Raw genomic sequence first — 18,074 nt, forward strand, 5'->3', positions numbered from 1 at the left:
AAGTTTAATTTTTTACCTAGGGGAAAAATGTAAACATAATAAAGTATATGGAAAGCACCTGTTACCTCTGTTTTTACTTAGGCCATTTTCCTTTGAAGGAAGGGTAGAAATCAGAGCAGAGAGCTCTTAATTGTTACTTATAAAGAAAGAGAGGAGTAATTGTTGTTTTTTTTTTTCTTTTTGGTATTTTCTTCATTTCTTCTGTAAAAAATTTACATTTTAAATTATCACATAATAAAATTGACTTTTGTGGTGTGTATAGTTCTTTGAATTTTGACATTTATATGGAATGGGCAAGCCCCATGATCACCCTCAGGATAGTAAAGTTTTGACACTCAACAGCGTATGCGCTGTGCTGCTCCTTTCCACTCATCTCTCCACCTTCCCGGTCCCCAGCAACCACTGATGGTTCTTCATCACTGCAGTCTGTTTAAGAATGTGTTTGTAACTTGCAGACCATCTTTTTTCAGTATCATGCCTTTGAGATTCATCTAAGTTTTTGCACATACTATGGTATAATTAATAAGTAAAAAATAAATCTTATGTAATAAAATAACAGTTATTAAAGGTATATCTTTTTTATGCTATTCTTAATTTTTTTTAATTGGTTTTCTCCATTTACATTTGTATTTCATATTCTGTGGTTTTAAAACTTTACCATTGTGTCTTAATTGCAGGTGATTTTGCAGTTCTTCTTAAGGCAGGCATGACTGTAAAGCAAGCCATTGTATACAACCTCCTCTCTGCCATGATGGCTTACATAGGCATGCTCATAGGCACCGCTGTTGGTCAGTATGCCAACAACATCACACTCTGGATCTTTGCAATTACTGCAGGCATGTTCCTGTATGTAGCCTTGGTGGATATGGTAAGATTTTTTTTTTTTTTATTTTTGTACTAAAACTGAAAATAGAATCCAGCTTTCAAAAATGGGAGAAATCTTTAGAAGTGGTTTGAAGCTGAACTGTTTTTGAAAATATTACCCATTTTAGGGCCAGGCACAGTAGCTCACACCTGTAATCCTAGCACTCTGGGAGGTTGAGGTGGGTGGATTGCTTGAGCTCAGGAGTTGGAGAGCAGCCTGAGGCAAGAGGGTCGCTTGAACCCAGGCCTTTGATGTTGCTATGAGCTATGACACCATGGCACTCTACCAAGGTCAACAAAGTAAGATTCTGTCTCAAAAACAAACCCATATATACATATGTATATACACACACATATACATGTGTACACATATATATGTAACCCATTTTAAAGAGGTGATATTGTAAATAATGTAGTGAAAAATAGTTAAGTAGGAGGATTTCTTTTATGGAAACTAGTTGAGATCCTGAAAATTAATAATCAAATAATGTTACTTGCATAATCATTAATGATATTTGGAGAGATACTGTATTTTATACACTTTGAAGATTTTGCAGTACTGGAGTGGAAGTGTTTTATTTTTGTTGTTAACAAAAATAATTTATTGAGCTTTATCGCAAACAAGTAGGAAAGTATCTGTTAGGTAAGCCAGATTTCTACAGGAGATGGTGTCTGTTCCATGGATGTATATAATTTATTTTTAAATCTAAACATTAACAATTTTATTTTAATTTTACCTTAATACCTCAAATACGTTAGTGTACTTACAGAACTAACAATTTAGTTAGCTTTTGGTTTTGGTCTTTTTAGCTAGATAATACATTTACTGTTTTTCCTGTGAACATCATCACATAGTCTCATTTCAAAATTACAAAGCTTAAGCTTGGAATCACAGAACTGATGCCTATTTATTGTAGAAAGTTTAGACAACATAAACAAAAAGAAGAAATAAAACGTTTATATTCTGTTCCCTGGAGGTAGCCATCACTGCCCACCCTCCAACCTCCAAAATCTCTTTTCCTGTTCTCACCCTCAGCTGGTAACCTTGCTTCTTGTTTCCTGGGGAGCACCGAAGCGATCAAGACACCGTCCACCCGTTCCCATCCCTGCTTGTATACACCTTGCTGTATCTGTGCCTTTTTACTTTCTTTCCTGTTACTGTGAAGAAACTTCCGTGTTCCTAACTAAGGCCACCTACTTCAAACTATTCCCTAGAACTTATCCTCTCTTGCTGACTCTCTTAAATTCTTTCTTTCTTGCATCATTTATCCCCTCTCTGCTGGATCATTCCTGTCAACATAAAAACCTTATATTACTTCTCTCTTCTTTTTTTTTTTAATTTTTTATTGTTGGGGATTCATTGAGGGTACAATAAGCCAGGTTACACTGATTGCAATTGTTAGGTAAAGTCCCTCTTGCAATCATGTCTTGCCCCCATAAAGTGTGACACACACCAAGGCCCCACCTCCCTCCCTCCGTCCCTCTTTCTGCTTTTCCTCCCCCCCATAACCTTAATTGTCATTAATTGTCCTCATATCAAAATTGAGTACATAGGATTCATGCTTCTCCATTCTTGTGATGCTTTACTAAGAATAATGTCTTCCACTTCCATCCAGGTTAATACGAAGGATGTAAAGTCTCCATTTTTTTTTTGATAGCTGAATAGTATTCCATGGTATACATATACCACAGCTTGTTAATCCGTTCCTGGGTTGGTGGGCATTTAGGCTGTTTCCACATTTTGGCGATTGTAAATTGAGCTGCAATAAACAGTCTAGTACAAATGTCCTTACGATAAAAGGATTTTTTTCCTTCTGGATAGATGCCCAGTAATGGGATTGCAGGATCAAATGGGAGGTCTAGCTTGAGTGCTTTGAGGTTTCTCCATACTTCCTTCCAAAAAGGTTGTACTAGTTTGCAGTCCCACCAGCAGTGTAAAAGTGTTCCCTTCTCTTCACATCCACGCCAGCATCTGCAGTTTTGAGATTTTGTGATGTGGGCCATTCTCACTGGGGTTAGATGATATCTCAGGGTTGTTTTGATTTGCATTTCTCTAATATATAGAGATGATGAACATTTTCTCATGTGTTTGTTCGCCATTCGTCTGTCTTCTATAGAGAAGGTTCTATTCATGTCTCTTGCCCATTGATGTATGGGATTGTTGGCTTTTTTCATGTGGATTAATTTGAGTTGTCTATAGATCCTAGTTATCAAGCTTTTGTTTGATTGAAAATATGCAAATATCCTTTCCCATTGTGTAGGTTGTCTCTTTGCTTTGGTTATTGTCTCCTTAACTGTACAGAAGCTTTTCAGTTTAATGAAGTCCCATTTGTTTATTTTTGTTGTTGTTGGAATTGCCATGGCAATCTTCTTCATGAAGTCTTTCCCCAGGCCAATATCTTCCAGTGTTTTTTTCCTATGCTTTCTTGGAGGATTTTTATTGTTTCATGCCTTAAATTTAAGTCCTTTATCCATCTCGAATCAATTTTTGTGAGTGGGGAAAGGTGTGGGTCCAGTTTCAGTCTTTTACATGTAGACATCCAGTTCTCCCAACACCATTTATTGAATAGGGAGTCTTTCCCCCAAGGTATGTTCTTGTTTGGTTTATCAAAATTAGATGGTTGTAAGATGTTAGTTTCATTTCTTGGTTTTCAATTCGATTCCAAGTGTCTATGTCTCTGTTTTTGTTCCAGTACCATGCTGTCTTGACCACTATGGCTTTGTAGTACAGACTAAAATCTGGTATGCTGATGCCCCCAGCTTTATTTTTATTACTAAGAACTGCCTTAGCTATACGGCATTTTTTCCGGTTCCATACAAAACGCAGAATCATTTTCTCCAAATCTTAAAAGTACGATGTTGGTATTTTGATAGGAATGGCATTGAATAGGTAGATTGCTTTGGGAAGTATAGACATTTTAACAATGTTGATTCTTCCCATCTATGAGCATGGTATGTTCTTCCATTTGTTAATATCCTCTGCTATTTCCTTTCTAAGGATTTCATAGTTTTCTTTATAGAGGTCCTTCACCTCCTTCGTTAGGTATATTCCTAGGTATTTCATTTTCTTTGAAACTATGGTGAAGGGAGTTGTGTCCTTAATTAGCTTCTCATCTTGACTATTATTGGTGTATACAAAGGCTACTGACTTGTGGACATTGATTTTATATCCTGAAACATTACTGTATTTTTTGATCAATATTCCACTAAGAGGAATCACATCCTCTCCCTAGACTTAGCCAGGAAGAAATAGAGCTCCTGAACAGACCAATTTCAAGCACTGAGATCAAAGAAACAATAAAAAAATCTTCCAACCAAAAAATGTCCTGGTCCAGATGGCTTCATACCAGAATTCTATCAAACCTTCAAAGAAGAGCTTATTCCTGTACTGCCGAAATTATTCCCAAAAATTGAGGAAGAAGGAATCTTCCCCAACACATTCTATGAAGCAAACATCACCCTGATACCAAAACCAGGAAAAGACCCAAACAAAAAGGAGAATTTCAGACCAATCTCACTCATGAATATAGTTGCAAAAATTCTCAACAAAATCCTAGCCAATAAGATTTACAGCTTATCATCAAAAAAGTCATTCATCATGATCAAGTAGGCTTCATCCCAGGGATGCAAGGATGGTTTAACATACGCAAATCCATAAACATTATCCACCATATTAACAGAGGCAAATATAAAGATCATATGATCCTCTGAATAGATGCAGAATAAGCATTTGATAAAATCCAGCATCCTTTTCTAATTAGAACACTGAAGAGTATAGGCATAGGTGGCACATTTCTAAAACTGATTGAAGCTATCTATGACAAACCCACAGCCAATATTTTACTGAATGGAGTAAAACTCAAAGCTTTTCCTCTTAGAACTGGAACCAGACAAGGTTGTCCTCTGTCACCTTTACTATTCAACATAGTGCTGGAAGTTCTAGCCAATACAATTAGGCAAGACAAGGAAGTAAAGGGAATCCAAATGGGAGCAGAGGAAGTCAAACTCTCCCTCTTTGCTGATGACATGATCTTATACTTAGAGAATCCCAAAGACTCAACCACAATTCTCCTAGAAGTCATCAAAAAATACAGTAATGTTTCAGGATATAAAATCAATGTCCACAAGTCAGTAGCCTTTGTATACACTTCTCTCTTCTTAAAAAGGTAGGAGAGAGAGAGAGATCTCTCTTACCTCCACTTTTCCTTTTAGCTATCACCCTATTGCTACTCTGTTACCAAATTTTTTTTTTTAAGAGACAGGGTCTCCTCTGTTGCCCAGGCATGAGTGCAGTGGCACGGTTACAGCTCTCTGCAACCTTGAACTCCTGGGTTGAAGCAATCCTCCTGCTCAGCCTCTGCACAATGTTTATCTTTCAGTATTTTTCTAAGTCTAATCTTATCAGCTTTTCTCTCTGTCTTGCCAGAACTGCTTTTGTCAAATTTACCATTGATCACAACATTGTTTAGTCTTCATTTTTCTTGTTACAGCAGCAGCATTTGACAGCTGATCATTCTCTCCTCTTGGAAGTGCTTTTTTTGTCAGTGGGTGTAACTCTATTCCTCTGGTTGCTCAAAAAGCCTGGGTGTCACCTTTTGTCTCCATTTTTTCTGTCCTCCCCACATCCAGCCTATCTTAAGCCCTGTACCACCCAGCACCCTCATCTAAGCCACCATCCTTTCTCTTTTGAGCTGCTCTCCTGCTTCTGCCCTTGATCTGACATCCAGCTCAGCCAGAGGGATCCTTTCAGAGATGAGATGCCACTTGTATGCTTCAGACCCTTGATCTTTCAGTGGCTTTCCATCTCATTTACAGTAAAAGCCTCAAGGTTTTTACTTTGACTTATAGGACTTTTCATCATCAGTGAACATTTTCACTCCCTTCTCCTCTTAATTTTCCCAGCATTTCCTGTCTCCTCCCATTCTCCCCCATGAGACACACTCTGCTGTGGCTGTGGCTCTTCCTGACCACTCTTCATAGAATGCCTTTCCTGCAGACATTGTCACTGCTGGCTCCTTCCCTTCTATGAGGCATCCTGTTTAAATATCATTCCCACACCTCCACCACATTCCATATCCTGTATCCCTGCTTTACCTTTCTCTCTTTTTTTTGCACTTGTATCTCAATCTGTTAAATAAAATACCAGATATTTTCTCAACGTATCAAATTCTTTGTCTTCCGCACTGGGATGTTAGCTCTGGGAAGGCAGGCATTTTTTTTTTCTTATTTCGAGTACTAAAGGAAATGTAGTTCACAATTAGTGTCAATGAAGAATGAATGAACTAAATTCTTGTACTGAGAAGCTAGAGGTGTGAAAGAGAGAGTCTTCATTTACAGTAAGGATTTATAGTTCAATGAAGAAAAGTAGCCAATAATTGAAATCTTTTGATATGTAAGTTCTGACATTTAAAGTTTGGGAACTCATCCTAGAAAAAGTGCTGCATGCATCATTGTTGAATATCACTATGGTCACCAGATGGCCAAGGGGAGTACTTCAGAGGTGTCTAGTGATAAGCAGCAGTGAGATATGTAGCACTTTTTCTAGGTCAAGTTCATGAACTTAATTGTCTGACTTAATATGTCATAATAGAGTGGTGCACCATCTTTGTGAAACTACAGAGAAGCTGACTTAAAAACTGGAGAAGAGAATTAGGGAATTTTTTTGTAACAGGATATCTGAGCAGAATCTTAAAGAATGAAGTTTAGTAGAGGCAAAAGGAAAATGATTATTAGCATCATTCCTTTGACATGCCTGTGACTATATTCGGAGGAAATAACCTAAAATGACAACTACTGATAAAACAAGCAGGTGAACAAAAACAAGACCTTACTAATGTGTTCTTTTTGGTAACATTTATAATGTCACAATTATATTGGGAATGGTCTCTAAATATTCAAGAAAAAGGAGATAAATGTCCACATACATTTTTTAAGATTTTAATGACACCAGTATTATGTTTTTTTAATGCTTAGCAGAAAAATAATGGACTAAAAGTTATATCCATATTGTTATCAGGTATATTGGCCAGATTATAATAGTCACACAATAAACATACCATACTAAAAAGTTTATAGAGTTTATCTTGTGAATTTTGGGGAGTGTTTAAGCAGTAGGATGTCATGATCACATTTTTGTTTTAGACCACTTTGGCTGTAGGAAGGAAGGTTTTTATTGATTTTTAAGGCCATTCAATAAGATATCAGCAGTATCAGAGGTTTTAGTTTGAGTCACTTATAAGACATACTGGTAGAAATACCTGGTTTAGGGGATGTGGCCAGTTCTATTTCAACCAATATGAAAGCATTTTTGTTTTCTTTCTTTTTTTTTCTTTCCCTTTTCCTTTTTCTTTCTCCTTCTTTTCTCTTTTATCCTCCCCTCCCATCTTCTTCATAGGGCCTTGCTCTATTGCCCGGGCTAGAGTACACTACCATCATCATAACTCATAAAAACCTCAAACTCCTGGACTTAAGTGATCATCTTGTCCTCAACCTTCTGAGTAGCTGGGACTACGGTTGCACACCACAACATTGATTTGCTTTTTAAAAATGTTTTCATAGAGATGGTATATTACTGTTACCAGCAAAATCCTGACTTTAAGCGATCCACCCAACTCAGCCTCCCAAAGGTCTGGGATTACAGATGCAAGTCACTGTGTCTGGCCCATTTAGTTTTAATAAGTATGGCCATATCAGTAGGTACTGGTTGGCTGTTAGCCATGATTATGATAAACAGTATGGGTATTGGCATTCACAGTAGAGTTGACTGTGGCAAAGCCATACTGCTATTCTAATTGGTATGTATATATGTTTAAGAGGGACTGTTTCTGTGAAACATCCTGCATATTGTTTATGCTTAAATGTTATGGAATGTCAGAATGAAAAACTTCTGTAACAATAAAAGCATGAGGAAAGGGGAGAGAAAAGATGTAGTAGGATATAATCTTACCAGTTTTAGTCTTAATCCAGGGGTTGGCAAATTTCCTGTAAATTGTCCAGGTAGTAAATATTTTAGGCTTTGTGGACCATATAGTCTCTGTCATAATCAGTTCTGCCATTGTAGTGGTTTCTGCCACAGCTACTTAGCTCTGCTGTTGTACCATAAAAGAAGTCGTAGACAATGTGTAAATGAACAGGCATGGCCAGATTCAGCAGTGTGTGCCAGCCCTTGTCTTAGACCATTAGTCGATTTGACAAAGTAATTTAGTATAAGGTTTAGAGAAGAAAATAGCCTTTATTAGCCAATATACACCACTTGCATAGATTTTTAGACAGAATATATGACTAGAATGAAGAAATTCTTAAAGGTCCCTTAGGAAATTGTTAAATATACTGTACTACTGTCAGAATATGGTGGTTGGATTAAGTGTACTCATTATTTGATAATGAATAATGATATTTATTCCCAGGCAGGAAGAATTATGAATTAAGAATTATATAACTAACACTACATTTCTCCTTTTTAACCCAAAAGCACAATGGTACTATTTGGAGTAAAATGTAGTGTCTAAATGACTAGCGTATCAGTGTCATCTTTCTGTAGATACTGATTGCCATCTTGAATTACATTTGCAGAAAAGTGAAAGCAAAAATTAGAAGTAGCAATTCTTTCATGGTTTTGACTAGGTTTGGGTAGGAAGAATTAATGCTTATAATAATGCAAATGTATTTCTTCCATAAATCTTAGTTACATAAAGGTTTAATTTTCATTTATTGATTCTGTTGAATTCTGTTGATTCTGATTGAATCTATTGATTATTCTTAAATACAATAGTATAAACTTCTCAAAGTACTGCATCTTTACAGATAATGACAATTTTCCAATTTTTAAAATTTTATCAATATTGGCTGTTCATGGTGGCTAACATCTATGATTCTAGCATTCTGGGAGGCCAAGGCAGGTGGATTGGTTGAGCTTAAGAGTTCCAGACCAGCCTGAGCAAGAGCGAGACCCTGTCTCTAAAAATAGCCAGGTGTTGTGGCAGGCACCTATAGTCCCAGCTGCTCAGGAGGCTGAAGCAAGGAGATCGCTTGAGTCCAAGAGTCTCCAAGGTTGCTGTGAGCTATGATGTAATCGTACTGTACCAAGTGTGACAAAGTAAGACTCTGTCTCAAAAAAAAAAAGAGAAAATTATCAATATTAAAAGAATAGAGTACACTGTGAGAGCAGTGTGCATGACTTGGCACTAGTTAATGCTGAATAGCTTTGTTAGGTTATTCTCTTTGTCTGTTATAAAGAAAGCTTTGGCTTAAGGGTATAGAGAGGCCAGTTTGGAACTCTCTTCAAGTGTCATGCACAATGGGAAGTGAGAATTTCATATGGAAAGAGGCGAAGAAGTGATACAATTTTGAATTAGTTTTATTTCCTGAAAGATTCTTCCTTTTCTCGGTGAGTTTAAGATATGTTAATAAATGTGGGAATTGTGATGATCTTTTCTGAGAGTTTTATTGGTAATAGTAAATTGTCTTCTATTTTAGCATAAAGTAAAATGTCAGAATTGATAAGGTCAGAGAATAGTAACTGGAAAATGACTAAAGCACATATTTCGAATGTTTTGGGGAGGGTGGTGAGGAGGGAACAGAGTATTTAATAGCAAAAGCATAAAGTTTCTTTAATATTTGACTAAAATATGTCTTATGCATAGCATTGTGTTCAATAAAATAATTATTTTTTTTGCTCCAGCTTCCAGAAATGCTGCATGGTGATGGTGACAATGAAGAACATGGCTTTTGTCCAGTGGGACAGTTCATTCTTCAGAATTTAGGATTGCTGTTTGGCTTTGCCATCATGCTGGTGATTGCCCTGTATGAAGACAAAATTGTGTTTGACATCCAGTTTTGACCATTCCTAGTAATCGCTGCCGATCGCAAGAATGTTCCCATGCAGCTTTGCATCTGCTCCTTGTACTGTATGCACATTGCTCAAAGAAAAGTCAGTGGCTTGCACTGCTTACAAGTTGCATAGATTTGAGCCTAACCACAAAAGACTGGTGCTCAGTACTGTTTTCCCTGCATGAAAGGGTCTTTTAAAAATATAAAACTTGTGATAAAGGGAGGAGAAGATGGGACTCCTTGAACTAATGTTGATGTAGGTTTGATTAAGACTTTTTAAAAAATAATCATATAAAACACTAAAGTAGTCTCTTTATTAGTAGGAACTTCTGTGGCTATGCAGAAATAGAAATTGAACCAAAAAAAATCATTTAAACCTTAAAAATATTTTAAATGGACTTCGGGCAGACATTTTTGTGTGTGCTGAGAATGAATTGTAGTGCCCTTTAATTCCCCTTTGTATATACATATGGTGATAGGGATCAACTTGACACGATTTTGAAACTACATAAAGTAGAATAGAACTAGAGGAAAGCTCAGGCTGCATTAGAGTATGATTTAGCATTGGGAAAAGCCCTTATTCTTGAATCTAGAGTTACTATTTTTGTATATATTTGCATAGTGTTTAAACTTGTAGCCTAAACTACTGAAATTTGTGATTGTATGTTTATGTGAGCTTCAGTTTAATGAAAGATTCATAATGGTTCTTTGTATTATTATAATACTTGGTGTTTGGGTTTTTTTTTTCCTTTTGTTAACTTTGTTTTTGTTTAGGGTTTTGGGGGGTGGGGCAGAGTCAAGCATGAGGTCAAAATGTCTTTTTTTTTTTTAATTGTAACCCTCATATCAAAGAAATCAACCCAAATGTGGTCTAAATAGTAGATTTTCTTACTTTAACAGTACCAACTAGTTAATTGGGAAATTTAAGTTCTGGGTGTTCACTCTGGTTTACCAGTTTGGCATTAGCACCAAGAGCACCTGCTGTGACTGACAGAAAGGCGGTAAGGCAGAAAATCCAAGTTTACCATGTGGCGTACATGTAGTGTCAAAACAGTTACTAGAGTAAACTCCCTTGATACCGTGGTCATCATGGTACCAAGTGACTTGGAACATACATTTAAATGACTAAGCTGGAATCACTTGATCATTTTGTGCCAAGATATGCTTTTGGTGCCTGGCAAGGATTAGTCTCTTTTTTAGGTGCCCTGTTTTCCTACCATAGTTGTGAATGATTTGTGAGAAGTGCAAGCTGTGTTTATCCTGAATTTTGACTTAATAATTCGTAGTATTAGTCATATGCATGTAGCTTTCTGTTTGTATCTTGTGCCATAGGTCTTCATTCATGCCAGGTGAACTGTATTTGAACTGTGTGCAGCTAGCTTTGTTTTCATCTGCTTGTAGCTGCTTCAAAAATCTTGTTCAAATATATAAGAGCCAAACTCTTTTCCATTCCATTTAAAATATTTCATTTAGTTGTCCTCTTTTCTCCTGTTGCTTTCCTCTTACTCTATGAACTTTAAAACAAAACAGAACAGAACTTTGAGGGCAGCACATGCACCCAGGTGTTAATAGATTATTGCCAGTGTTTCTTCTTTACGCTGTATGCAAGGGAGCCTAGGTGTTGTTATTTCTTTATGTTTGAATTTGAAAAATTATTTCTGACTTCTCTGTGGCCTCCGGGTAATTAGTAGCAGTTTTATACATGGATTATTTTCAGCATTGGGCACTGAATTAGGACAGTCCTCATCTCATTGCTTGGCCCTACAAGCAACCTAGGTAAAAGGTGCTGATATTTTATTTAGTACTGCCAATTTTAAGTGATTCAAATGTCTTTATTTCTGAAACAAGATATATTTATACTTCATTTTTGGTTTTTATACCCAAGGAGAATTCTGCATTCTAGCATTAAATCTTCATTTAAAAACTTTATAAAACCAACAGCTGGAATATACTACCAGTTGCAAAATAAAGGCCTACTTTAAAGCAAATGGGTTATGCTGAACTATATAAAGTTTTTATGTTCTCTGAAAAATGGTATTATCTTTATTTGTTAGATTTTTTTAATCTTTTAAGAGGGCTGTACCAGTTGCTGCTAGTATTTTCTTAGGGTTCCACCAGTATTTAGTTTTCACATCATTCTAATGTATAGTTTCAAGTCTTAATAGACAATCTGAATTCCACTACATTTCTGTTTGGCTCCAACATTCCATTTAGCTTGACCAGTCTAATTTAACATGTGTTTGTTGGAGATCATTAATGTTATTTGTACAATGCTGTCACTGTGTGACATCCATATGAATTTTGGTGTATATCACATTGCATTCAATCAGCTGTGATTATGCTTAGAAATACTATAGTAACTAGATACAGTGTGAATTTTTTCCATTAACAGTAAGTCAGTGGCTTAAATGTGATTATGGTCCTGCAAGGTGATACTTGCTGAAATATCTAAACTTTTTTTTGTTGTAACTGAATCATTTTTTAAAAATTTATAAAGCTGGAAATGATCAAATGCTGGTTTTTTTTTTTCATTGTCAACAGTGGTGTGTCATTTTATGTATGTTCCTAATGCTTATGGAACTCTCCCAAAATAAAGTTACTCAAAAACTGTAAGCAAATATACCAATGTGTTTTCTTTAGTCTTTATTTCAGAATATTTTCTTACATTGAAGTGTGAATCATTTAAAATTATCGGCATTTTCACATAAGTAAATTCATAATTAAGTGTAACTTTAGTCAAATTTATTTAAACCAAAGAAATTGTTTAAACAGTAAAATATACTTTCTACTCAACCATCTAACAAGAAATAGGAACAAGGAAGTGGCATTGCCTGATTATGAATTAAGTTGACATAACAGTGCTACGCCCCGTCCAATCCAGTGTTCCTTGGGTTGGTCAGAGGGAAGAGTCATGGCAATCACAAAATTCGTAGAATGGCCAGTAGTGGATAAAGTTCCTCTTCGTTCACTTGTCTTATACAATGGAGCAACGTAACTTGGTCGTTTTGGTATGTCTGCCTTCTTACAGGGCTTTAGCCACATCTACAAGAAAGTGCGTAATACCTCTTTAATTCAAGGCTGTTACACTTACGTGTACTATGCATCTGAGCCAACTGTGGTATTCTCAGAGTAAGGTCCGTTATGTCTGAATTTCTGTTGCCCAAGTAGATTTTATTTTTGTCAGCAGTGCTGTAATCGCTCAAAACTTATTTTAGAGCTCTCATAACTAACTTCAGCATCAGTTTAGAAACTAAATGAGAAAAAATTCACCTACTCTATCAAAAACCATTATCCAGGGCGGTGCCTGTGGCTCAATGAATACGGCTCCAGCCCCATATACCGAGGGTGGCGGGTTCAAACCCGGCCCTGACCAAACTGCAACAAAAAAATAGGCGTTGTAGTGGATGCCTGTAGTCCCAGCTACCCAGGAGGCTGAGGCAAGAGAATTGCCTAAGCCCAGGAGTTCCAGGAGTTAGAGGTTGCTGTGAGCTATGACGCCACGACACTACCGAAAACGATAAAGTGAGACTGTCTCTTAAATAAAAAAAAAAAAAAAAAAACCTTATCCACCTAACCTGTTTATCACCTCTCCACTATACTTATCTGAGGATGATTTTTGGTGCTTGTTACAACAACTAATCAGGTGTACTTTCAAAGGAGAGGATGACCACCACTGATACTCAGATTCTTGTGCTGCATTAATTGTGAAAGCCAGTCTCAGAAAAAATCTGGAGGGATTTTTAGTAACAGCAATGTAACTAGAGCACCTTCCCATTTTAGGAGACTATTTTAAAAGCTATTTGGCTTGGCGTCGTAGCACAGTGGTTACGGCACCACCCACATACACCGAGGCTGGCAGGTTCGAACATGGCCTGGGCCTGCTAAAACGACAATGACAACTGCAACAACAAAAAATAGCCGAGCATTGTGGCAGGTGCCTGTAGTCCCAGCTATTTGGGAGGCTGAGGCAAAGGAATCACTTAAGCCCAAGAGTTTGAAGTTGCTGTGCGCTGTGACGCCATGGCACTCTACTGAGGGCGATAAAGTGAGACTTTGCCTCAAAAAAAAAAAAACATACTATTATTATGCTGTTTTGAAACATCTTTTTATTCCTTTTATAACTATAATATACTCAATTTATCCTAGAGTCATTAAGTTTCTAGAATGTTAAGCATACAGATTATCATTGAACCTTACTAGCACTTTGTAGCAAGTTAGTCTTTGCAAATACAACTGATTAGAAAGTTGTTTTAGAATTAATTCATTTTTCTAGTAGTAGTAAAAGCAGTCCCTGAGGTGACAGGTAGGATTTTCTGGCTGCATTGTTCACAGCTCTCTTTTGTATTTGTTAGGTCAAAACACAAATTGTATGAATGAGTTTATGAGGATACGGTTTTGTCTCTTGCTCCCACGTAAGTAGTGGGATCCAGATTGTCATAAGATACATAAAGGAGTTTTATAGATATTAGCTACAATTTTGGGATTCAGAGCACTTGAATCCAATAGATTTTCTAATGAGAATTTTTGTTCCTTTTGGGGAAATTTTTATTTCTTACCATCTGACTTCCTTATTCAGGTGACTCATTATCCATTTATAAATTTCTTCTTTTACTCACTGCAACCTACTTAAGAGTTTTCATGTGGACGGTTAAAAAAAAAAAAAAAACACCTAAATCCCAATCAATTCCCAGATTGGAAACATTTATTTGCCCTTGTGGCTGTCCTTTGGGTTTTGTATTTTAGCCATTTTCTGCCCACAGTATTTTAGTATATGTGACAGGTTTCTCACAGCTGGCTGTCAGCGGGTCTTTCACTTTGTAACAGGTTACAGCTACTCTGAAGGACTTTTTCCCTGTCTGATCTGCTCCCCAAGTCCCACAAACAAATTTTATCACACCATCTGAGACCTATCCTTCAAATTGTCTAAGAATATCTCGAGCTATTTTCTCAGGATGTAGTTACAGAGGGAAACAATTACATAGTTTAATCTGTCTGTCCTAAAGATCCGTGCCTAGTAAATAGAGCTTTTGTCACAGACAGTTTTCATATAGTAATCTTTTAATCTGCAAACTCCAGATTTTTAGGGCCAAGTATATATAAGAAAAATATATACTCACATGTGTGTGCATGTGTATACATATATGCAGTTGATTTTATTGGTGTATTCCATATTTGCAGATTTGTCTACTCACCAAAATTTACTTCTAATCCTAAAATTGCTCGCAGCACTCTCATGGTCCTTGGCAAACGCTGACAGAGCGTCAAAAAGGCTTGAGTCATGTGACCCATGTGTTCCCAGCTAGGGCTGAACCAAGTGAGGCTCTGCTTTCTTGTTTCCTCTCATAACTGTAAACAAGTCCTTTTTCATGGTCTATTTAGTGCCAAGTTTTTCACATTGCTGTGCTTTTTGTTTGTGATTTCACTGTTTAAAATGGCTCCCGAGTGTAATGTGGCAGTGCTGGTTGGTGTTCTACATGCAGAAAGGCTGATGTGCCTTGTGGAGAAAAATACTAGGTCATGCCTCAATGAAGCCCATGGTATTTTGGCTATGAGTTAATGAATAAGATGTATTTAAATAGGGTAAAACAAGGTCATGTATCAGTCAGCTAACAAAAATGTGACTGAAGAAAACTCAACCCCGTATTTCCTCTAGGAGCAACGGTTTAGTGTTACTAATCCAGTGTCAGCAGCAACCTAATAGAACATACTTAACCATGAGTAACAAGAATTGACTGCACATGTACGTATATAGGAATACACATGGGCTACTTTGCATATGAAAGAAAGTGGTCTCCCATATATGTATCATTAGAATTTACTAACCACAGGTACTGTATCATAAAGAATTTTGGGGTATGATTCTGCAAGTTTCTTGATCTTTCTATTCCAGGAGGCTCCATCTAGAAATAATCCATGAATGAAAACACCTAAATATAAAAGAAACAGGTTAATGTACTTTAAACATGCATATTGATTGAATTTTAAAACTGAAATTCCTATATGTGAATACTATGGCAGTGATAACTAGATTAGCATCCTAAGGCTTGTTCTAAAATGAAAGCAGTCTCCTGAGTGTTTTATTTTAACATCCATATATCCAGAACATCCATACACTGCTTAGTAAAGTAATGCAAATCAGTAAAATCAGGTGTGGAAGACAAAAATGGAAAGGAATTTTAAAATAGTCTATGGGAAGTCCTCAGTGTGTGGGAACATTATCAAATTTATATTTTTAATTGGACAGTGATTATGCTATGTTGTCAGAAAACATGAAATCTAAAAAAAAAAAAAAAAGCCAAAAACAAAACCTTTGCTAATTATAGGGATCCAGTGGCTAGTAGGCAGCATATGAACAAAATACTCTTCTGCAAATTGCAAATATGATTAAAGTTAAAATTCTCCTAGCCTTTTAGAATTTACTCACTTCCATGACCTCCGAGTCTGTATAAGGAAAGGGCAAGTAGACGAATGTGATGTAGCCTAACAGCTGGAGAAAAGCACAAATCAGGACATTAAAGAAATTTGGCTCTACATGTCGATAAGCCTCAGGGATTGAATATAGGTATCTGCACAGAAAAATTTATTGTAATTATTGTACAGATATCAAGAGAAGCAATGTGGAACTTAGGCCTTAAACCAGGGGTCCTCAAACTGTGGCCTGCAGGCCACATGAGGCAGTGTGATTGTATTTGTTCACGTTTTGTTTTTTTGCTTCAAAATAAGATACATGCAGTGTGCATAGGAATTTGCTTTTAGTTGTTTTTTTTTTTTTTTAAACTATAGTCCGGCCCTCTAATGGTCTGAGGTTAGTAAATGAACTGGCCCCCTGTTTAAAAAGTTTGAGGACGCCTGCCTTACACCTTAAGTGACCTTAAGCAATTCATTTAACCTCAGAACCAGTTGTGTCATCTGTAGAACCTGAAAAACGCTTGTAAAACAATAATACTTGCTTTGCCTGCCCTGTAGAGTTTTTAGACTCAGATCAGCTGTAAGCTGACTCTGAAAGTGCCTTGTAGAGAAGATAAAAGTCCTTTGAGCAGTGCTGTCCAATAGGACTTTTTGCAGTGATGGAAAGGTTCTGTATCTGTGTTTTCCAATATGGAGCCAGTAGCTACATGTGGCTATCAAACACTTGAAATTCAAGTTCTAAATTTTATTTTAATCATAGTTGACTGTAAACAGCCCCATGTGCATAGTTCAGTCATGGGTATTAGGGGGAAGACTTACCCTTTGTCCTCTCTAGGTTTTAACTGATGGAAAGAATAAGTTGGAGTAAAATATTGGGCTTAGTAATTAATAAAGTACTTGCCCAATAACTACCAGTGTATAACTCTGATAAAATTCAATTGCAAAATGCACCTCCGGCTTGGGGTGATGTGAGGGGTGTAACTGCCTGAGGGAGAGATCAGTCCGCAGAACACATTCTGCATCCCGACCTCTCTGGCTAGCTCTAAGTCCTGCCCACCAGTCACAGAAGAGGGAAAGTGGGGAAACTTTACAATACTAAACAGAAATGGGGAAAGACGAGAGCCCTCACACAAGTCCACGTGAGCTCTAATATCTTGTCAGCATGGTTCAATAAATCTCTGCCTCTAACCAGACACGTATTTATTACTCACTTGGAAAGAACAATAACATCAATGAGCGTAAACAGAAGAGTTGATTTCAACACCTAGGAAAGTGGTGACAGGGACAAAACTTCCTTCCAATCTAACACTTACATAGGAAATATGATGCAGGTGTTCAAATACACTTCTATTTCTTGTGGTCAGTAAGGGTCATAACGAAAACACAAGATCTATAACATGACAGGGAGATGTTAACTGGGTCTTGTTCACTGCTGCCCCAGCTCTGTGAGTCACACCTTTTGGCATCTGTGAGGTGGTCTGCACAGTGTCGGCTACAGGTTCTCCAGCCCTGTTTGGTTCACTATTTTCTGCCTCCCTTCATGCTATACAATGCTCTTAATTTACATCACCTGTAGTAGCCAGCAATTCAGGTAAGAGGAATCTTAGATAAATACATCTAGAACAGAGGTGCCCAACCTTTAGGCACCGGGGATCGGTTTCATGGAAGATGATTTTCCTATGGCCGGTTGTGGGGTACGCATTGAATTCTCATAAGGATAGTGCAGCCTGGATTCCTCGCATGTGCTGCTGTGAGATCTAATGCAGCTGCTGATCAGACGGGCCCGGAGCTCAGGTGGCGACGCAGTGATGAGGAGCAGCCGTAAGCACAGCTGCAGCTTTGCTCACTCACTCATTGCTCCCCTGCTGAGCGGCCCCATTCCTAAAGGCCACGTGCCTGTCTGTAGACGGGTGTGATGGACACAGATCTAGAATATTCAATGCCAAATACCAAGTAAACTTCCAATGGCTCTG

At 37.2% G+C, this 18,074-nt stretch overlaps 2 protein-coding genes across 5 annotated transcripts in view; one reads left to right on the forward strand and one right to left on the reverse strand.

The window, feature by feature from the left end:
* Positions 1 to 12,298, forward strand: part of SLC39A10 (solute carrier family 39 member 10) — a 167,596-nt gene extending 155,298 nt beyond the window's left edge. For all 4 annotated transcript variants that reach the window (XM_053597474.1, XM_053597475.1, XM_053597473.1 and 1 more), the window contains 2 exons: positions 678 to 868; positions 9,545 to 12,298. In XM_053597474.1, the coding sequence (XP_053453449.1) occupies positions 678 to 868; positions 9,545 to 9,703 (350 nt within the window). In that variant the 3' untranslated portion in view covers positions 9,704 to 12,298. The remainder of the gene's footprint in view (positions 1 to 677; positions 869 to 9,544) is intronic.
* Positions 12,299 to 12,315: 17 nt separating this feature from the next.
* DNAH7 (dynein axonemal heavy chain 7) overlaps positions 12,316 to 18,074 on the reverse strand; it is a 324,659-nt gene continuing 318,900 nt past the window's right edge. The window contains exons 64-65 of the mRNA XM_053597477.1: positions 15,517 to 15,620; positions 12,316 to 12,735 (exon numbers count right to left, since the gene is read on the reverse strand). Coding sequence (XP_053453452.1) covers positions 12,529 to 12,735; positions 15,517 to 15,620 — 311 coding nt within the window. The 3' untranslated portion in view covers positions 12,316 to 12,528. The remainder of the gene's footprint in view (positions 12,736 to 15,516; positions 15,621 to 18,074) is intronic.

This window comes from Nycticebus coucang, chromosome 7 (assembly GCF_027406575.1).
Source record: "Nycticebus coucang isolate mNycCou1 chromosome 7, mNycCou1.pri, whole genome shotgun sequence".
In the NCBI taxonomy this organism is placed as follows: domain Eukaryota; kingdom Metazoa; phylum Chordata; class Mammalia; order Primates; family Lorisidae; genus Nycticebus; species Nycticebus coucang.